Source organism: Nannobrachium achirus, assembly GCF_963921795.1.
Source record: "Nannobrachium achirus genome assembly, chromosome: 9".
Classification (NCBI taxonomy): domain Eukaryota; kingdom Metazoa; phylum Chordata; class Actinopteri; order Myctophiformes; family Myctophidae; genus Nannobrachium; species Nannobrachium achirus.
Genome location: NC_137818.1, coordinates 29,681,036 through 29,688,409, shown reverse-complemented (window position 1 = coordinate 29,688,409; position 7,374 = coordinate 29,681,036). Strand labels below are relative to the sequence as shown.

General features: G+C 40.2%; 1 protein-coding gene across 1 annotated transcript; it reads right to left on the bottom strand.

Moving 5' to 3' along the window:
* Positions 1-463: 463 nt before the first annotated feature.
* gnat2 (guanine nucleotide binding protein (G protein), alpha transducing activity polypeptide 2) lies at positions 464-6,991 on the bottom strand (the record flags this gene model as incomplete). Its single annotated transcript, XM_080733547.1, has 8 exons — positions 464-654; positions 1,535-1,688; positions 1,793-1,922; positions 2,224-2,352; positions 2,551-2,708; positions 2,839-2,980; positions 3,523-3,565; positions 6,886-6,991. The coding sequence occupies 8 exons, from the start codon at positions 6,989-6,991 to the stop codon at positions 464-466; spliced, it is 1,053 nt and encodes a 350-aa protein (XP_080589673.1).
* Between the last annotated feature and the right edge of the window lie 383 nt (positions 6,992-7,374).

Below are 7,374 nucleotides of genomic sequence, written 5' to 3'. Positions count from 1 at the left end.
ATACACAAAGCACTTTGTGTCTGTGTAATACAGGTATATTTATGCATATGTACATGTGTGTGTGCATATACTGTATATATATATATATTTACTGTATATATATATGTGTACATGTAGGCTAATGTAATATGTTCATTTGATTATCACTGTATAGTGTATATCCTTACATGCCGGTGACAGAGAGCCTTATGCAAAAGTGACGATACTTATTTGGATTGTGTCAACCGTAAATAATAACAGCAACTATTGCTTTCGACTCACGGACAAGAGTTGTTGCTTGGCAACATGGGGAGGCAAGGTATCCTACGTGGATTAAATTGAATTACCAGGAGTCTGTCTCTCCTTGGCCACAGCTGGACCTTATTTCATTGTATCAACAAGCTCCCTGGGAGGGACACACACTAATAGCGGCACGTGGCAGTTCTGTGTTGTACTGTACCTTTTATGTTCACTCGAGAGCTGCTTAGAAAAGACCGCAATCTTTAAGGTTTTCTTTGATGATGATGTCTGTCACGGCGTTGAACACAATCTGGACGTTCTCTGTGTCCGTGGCACAGGTCAAGTGGGAATAGATTTCTTTCACGCCCTTCTTCATGTTCAGTTCTTCAAACTGGCCCTTAATGTAGTTGCTGGCATCCTCATATGTGTTGGGACCTACACAGAAATTATAATTGTCAAGGTGAGCATGACCTTTCATTTTAATTTAGTAGAAGAGCCCTGGGGCTCGTTTTGAAAGCAGTTGAATATCGACATTATTTACTTAAGTAAAAAAAATGCTTTGTCACAGGGAACCGCGTCACATGGAGGAGAGTTTGATGCTGTCGTCATGTTTTAAGGTTTGCAAAGGGACCATGAAAAAGTCATTGGGCCTCATTTAAATGTATTCAACAGCTAGTCATATTCTGTCCTCAGAGAATGGGCAGTTGTAATATGCCATATGTCTCATGTACAGTACTGTAGTGTATAATATTACCGATACTTGAGTTATATCAGTCTGTAGTATGAACCTTCTGCTTTGGTAAAACGGCTTTGTTGTAGGAAACTCTTGCGCAACTCACTAACTTGTGACTGTTGCTTCATGACTGACAGTTATGGTCACATTCTCTAAGCGACCTCTTAACCATTCCACCAACCTGTAATTATCACCCAAATACGTACATCACTCAGCACAGAAGCTGTAAAACTGACCTAAAACAAGTACTTAAAGATTTGGTCCTTCCAGGCCCTTACCAAGGCTGATGGATCTTATATCATTGCTTGTATCTCCACATTTAAACTTTTTCTTTGTAAATGAATGTCCTACTTTGTCATACTACAGTGTCACACAAAAGTGGCAAAAACAATCTACAAGCTCACAACACGTTGCATTGAGTCTGTCTGTTGGTTTAAAAAATATTGAACCAATGAAAAGTATTAACAAGAGCTTGTGGCTAAATAACTTAATTAGATACATAGGAACATGGGCTCTTTTCCCATATTCAGAACATTTGTGACGATTTGTTTGTTTTTAGCTAGCCTTGTCAGTGGGACTCACCATCATAGTCTGGGAAGCAGATGCTCAGGTGGACTTTCTTGATCTTCTCCAGGAAGAGATCCTTCTTGTTGAGGAAAAGCACGATGGAGGTCGTTGCAAAGAATCTGTGGTTGCAGATACTGTTGAATAGATGGAGGGACTCGTGCATGCGGTTCTGAAAAGGTAAGAAAAAAAGTGGATTCAATGACAATGTATGTTTCTAGACTGTGCTTTATTGTGCGGTAGTAGTGTGGCTTGAGGTTGGTCATGCCTACTTACCACTTCATCGTCCTCTACAAGCACCATGTCATATGCGCTGAGTGCTCCGCAGAAGATGATGCAGGTCACACCCTCGAAACAATGGATCCACTTCTTTCTCTCTGATCTCTGACCACCCACATCAAACATCCTATTCATGAGGGACAAAAGAAAACTCAGCCAGAGCCATATTGGACATCGAGATACAGCTTGTCCAGTTTACATGTGTCTAGCCAGACTGTGTGGTAACCGGAACGCTCGCCCCTTAAATACACTCAAACCCATTTTTGTCTGAGGCTGAGGCGAGTGGACTTTGGTGGCCAGAAATATGTTTGTCCGACCACCCTGAGGTCGCTGGATTTGAGCCGGGCATGTGTGTTTTGAGGCGAGTGTTCTTGTATTCTTTGGAGTCACTGGTACAGTTTGACTAGTTGGTCATTAGCAAGACTAACCTGAAGTGCAATTCTTTGCAGGAGAACTGTTCTTCAATGATACCAGTTGTCTTGACTCGAGATCGCAGCACGTCTTGCTCAGTGGGCATGTAGTCTGATTGGCAGATTCTGTCCATTTCATTCAGGTAGCTGTAGATGTCAAATTAGAAGATGATTGTAGTGGTCTCCGTAGCATAAAATAAAATCAATAATATTTGTATTTGTCGATTATACTGTAGCGACTCTAAACCAGTGGTGCACGGACTAATACTAATGTTGGGAGTTGATTGGAAGTTCCTAAATTGCAAGTATTTTTTAAGTGATGAGGAGGCTGTGTGGTGCACTCACTAGCCAGCCGAGTCGTTGAGCTGGAACTCAGCTGCTCTCTCAAAGGAGGCCTGCACGCCAGAGTCCTTCCACAGCTTCTTGATGACGTCACCCAGCTCCTGGGGCATTGTGCCTTCCTCAATGGAGTCTGACAAGTTCTGCAGCTTCTGTGCATCTTCCTGTGATTGTACACATACAGTACATGCATAGAGCAAAAGGAATGGCATTAATACTCTGGGAGTCACATAGTTTATTATTAAAATGTTAAATCTGGTGTGTGTATATATGCATATATATGCATCACAAGACCTGTCCAGAGCCAGAGCCAAAGTCTATCCCCAGCATCTCCATGCCTCGGATGATAGCCAGAGCAGACTGCAGGATGTTTCCATAGATGACGGCTCTGAACTCCAGTTGTTCTTCTTTTGTATAACCACCCTGATGGAGAATCCTTTTGCAGAAGGAAAACAAGTTGGGGAGGGGAATCCCATGTCAGTGGAAGGTATATCTCTTATTCATTACGTGTGTGTGTGTGTGTGTGTGTGTGTGTGTGTGTGTGTGTGTGTGTGTGTGTGTGTGTGTGTGTGTGTGTGTGTGTGTGTGTGTGTGTGTGTGTGTGTGTGTGTGTGTGTGTGTGTGTGTGTGTGTGTGTGTGTGTGTGTGTGCACTTGTGTACAAATATAACCAAACCTACACGCGAGGTAAATGATTTTGCTGTACCAACCTGTGGCATGTTTCCATATGACTCCATTTATTCTTCTAGCCAACATTATTTGAGACTTTGAGAGCCAACTATATGCAGCAGTCACAGTGCACTAAAGCAAGTGCTGACAAATCGCAGCACATGGATGTTTGCGAAACAGACAGTTGTGGGGGCATTTTTAGCCTAGTCAGAGTGAGCTCAGAGGGATTTGCCTCTGAGGGAATTCCTGGGAACTGACATGGTGTATGTGCAACATGATAAATCATATAGTCCGTTATAGTTTTACTTACTTCATTTGTTTTACAATGGTGCTCTTCCCTGACTCACCAGCACCTGGTAGAGAGAACAAATGTTTAGAGCCCTTAAAACCATAAAAAGCAACACAATGTACCAAGATAATGCAAACTATTTCAGAGGAATGTTCCTCCAAAACAAGAATGGAATATGGCTTTTTAACATGAATATATTTGGATTTTGATTACAATTATTAAAATAAAACGACCCAATTTTATTGCAGGCAACGGCAATAGCATGTAAGATCTTGCGATGCTATGGGGACACCCCTGGGTGTTCCCCATGTCACGGGACAACCAATGATTGATGCCCAGGACTCACTAGCCTCTAAGGCACGCTGAGCTTTCTGTCTCTCTGCACACTAATTGGTTGATCTTCCTCTTGGCTCAGACAGTCCTCTGCCATTGGCTCACTACTCAGTAGAAAGTATTATAGCTTTGGCTCTACTGGGGTACAGTAATGGGCTTATTTTCTGCTAAATTTTAAAGTGGTAACATGATTGTGTCATTCACTGGTTTTGGCCACAGCAGTGTGAAGAGTTATTTTTGAATAGCCCTTTGCTGATCCATAATTTCGCTTGGTATTGCTCTAGCTCAAGTTCCCTGGAGCTCAGAGTGCATTCAGGTTTTTCAGTCCAGTGTACTGTAGGTAATGTGAAGTATGATAACACTTTCAAGCAGAAAGGGCAGAAGAATTAGTGATATCACCTTTGTAGTAGTGTTGCAAATTAAAAACCTGACTACACTTAGACCTCCATGTCAAGGAATGCGTTCAATCCGTATCTATTGTCTATGGAAGCCCACAAGGTGGCACTCTTCTCTGCTTTTAATATCCTGGTCCAAACTGATTTACTGTATCTCTATCTTGCAAACAGCCATAATCTACAAATGCAATTATACAGTAGATACTTTGTTACCACAGGATTGTGGTGCTTTGCCATCTTGCTATATTTATTTGACCATAACATATTCATTTGACACACAATTCTAAAGCATATTAGAACACCTACACAGCATGCAGTTGTCATATAAACAATTCCTTTATAGGATTGTTTATTTCCATTGTTACACTTGTTGTTTTAATTCTTGCATGTCTACTTTCATTTTATATAAGCTTTTGCTTGTTTGTTAAGCACTGAAAGCTTCACTTTTTGACTCTGCAACACAGCACACAGCAGTAAACTTCTAATGTGATAAAAGCCAACAGCTATCCATTGTTTGCCTTTCTTTTGTTGAAGGTACTGTATATGAAGTGAAAGCGTATTGCACATGGGCGTTTTGATTTAGATCACATTAGGTATACGTAACTTATGTAACATTTGAAGAATCCAGTGGTGGAAAGTAACTTGGTACATTTACTCTCAAGTACTGTACTCAAGTAAAACTTTTAGGTAATTTCATTTACTTGATTATGTCTATTATTTTTATACTTTATACTTCTACATCTCAGAGGCAAATATTGTACATTTTACTCCACTAGGTATTTGATAGCTTGAGTTACTAGTTACTTTAAATTATATACTGTATATATATCATACATTAACCACTTGATCCCTGTTATATACTTATAATACCTAATATTACAACTTACAAAACACAATATCAGCTATTTTCGGGAAGTAAATAAAATTAAATAAAAAAAACCTTTTGCACTTTTACTTTATTACAAGCATAGTTTGCTACTTTTGTGCTTTTACTCAAGTCAAACCTTTAATGCAGGACTTTACACTTTTTACATTATGGTATTGCTACTTTGGTATTTCCATCACTGGAAGAATCAAAGGAGGACACACCACCTAGTGGATATGGACTAAACCTGTTAGGTAATAAGATTGGCATATCATCGCTGCTCTGCACTGATTAATTTAGACAGCGAGCTGTGATCTCTTAAGTATCAATGTGCTTACATTAGATTTGAGAAGTCAGCCTTCACACTTTGCGGTTGCAACTGTATTATTGACATCGTTTCAAGATCATTGAATTTTCATCAACCACTGTTTCACTAAGATGTGCTTAGTGCGTTAAGGGCACAGTCACACCACACTTTTATTCTGCCTATGAGGGTGGATTCTGTCCATGGGAATGGAGCGTTTTTGCAGAAATCCGCAAATGCCAGCAAACCGCTACATTCCCATTGAAATGCATTGGCAGAATCCACCCTCATAGGTAGAATAAAAGTGGTTTGTGACCTTAATGTGTTTCCTCAGATGCATAAACAATTTACCACCATATTTATAACTGTTGAGGAAGTTGGATTTCCCTGTATGTCCGACGCTTGAACCCATCCTTTAATCATAGCTATTTCTCTCTTAGCTGATCAAGTAGACTTCAAGGGTGAAGTCACTGTTCAGCCCTTTCATCCACCGTTGAGCCTCCTTAAACCCCGTCTTAAGGGATGAAGAATCTTTCTCTGAGAGATTTTCAGGGCCTTAAACCATTGTGTAAATATATGGAGAATAATTTACCTAAAAAAAAGGTTTCAATGTCTTAAACACGTGTAAAGATGCTGAGAATAATGTATTATTAGATATAGATCATAGGTCAAGGATCAAGTTAGCTATATAATAAGTTTAATTATTTTATAGATGTGTTGTTTTCCTACAGGAGAGATAGTTTAGAGGGCTAATAGATAGGACATTGAGTAAGCTTAACAGATTTGTTTTAAGTTGGTGACTTACACACCCTCAATTCCTCTGCTGGCCTTTCTCTCTCATGCCTGTTAAGTCCTTTCACTTCCATTGTACAAACTTAAACTGACCGTTTTATCTTTTGTGTTCTAACAAACTTAACTAATAGAGGAATATCGTATACAGGACTTTTACATATAGGGCCTCTAGTCTAAATGCCCTGAGAATCATCCACTTTTTACTATGCAGTGAGTAGATGTGTCATGATTTTACACCACCTGAGATGGCCTATATCCCAGACTCCAGGAATAGTTCTTGGGTGCACATCCTACAGTGACCAGTGAGTGCAATAACATTTTTTCTTTTTTGTGATGATAATTGTCTTTGTCGAACAGTTGTCTCTCTTCTGAGCCATGCAATAACTGGTTCGGCTCTTGGGAATCTGAGGAAAAACACTCCGAATAGTAGCTTCACACAACTCTAATTCAGGTCTTTCACCTGTGCATTAATCTTAGAGGTGTTTACTGAACAGCTTCTACTGCAGTGAGATTACTGTTCAACTCTGCGTAAACCTCACACTCAAGAAAAAGGCTATAAAGCTACACAGTGTGGTCTGTATGATAGTGAAATTGAAATCTGTGAACCTAACCACCTTTGTATACTGGTGGTTGTGCTGTCTTGATGTAAAGGTGTTTGTGCCCCCAAGGCACTTCATATAATGATTCTTACTTACCAAGCAATAATAGCTTGACTGTCTTTGAATCCTTGTCAGCATCCTCCTTGAGTTGTTTTTCCAATTCCTTAGATTTCTGGTCCTCGGCGCTTGCTCCAGCCCCCATTCTTTCTTCCTCAAGATCCTCGAGATCCTCGAGAAACGAAATTTTGACGGTTCTGTGTGACTGCTAGGGAGAAACTGGACGCAACTAAGGCGATTGTCCAAGCGGAAAGGGATTGTGAGGGAGGCGCTTGAGCTCTTCCTGACTTCTTAGACCTTTGTCAATTAGTTGAACGCTTAAGGGTCAATGCATTTCAGCACTTCATCCAGCACTAGCATCCACTCTCTAATTCCCTCTCTTAAAACCCCTGTCTTAGGAGGTGGTTCTTCCTGATTGGTCAGTCAATCCAATTAGCCTAATAAGGACAGCAGTGAAGGTTGTAAAAAAAGGGAAAAGTCGAACTGTTTTGTGATGATCTGAAATCAATCTATTACAAGTCAGGGTGT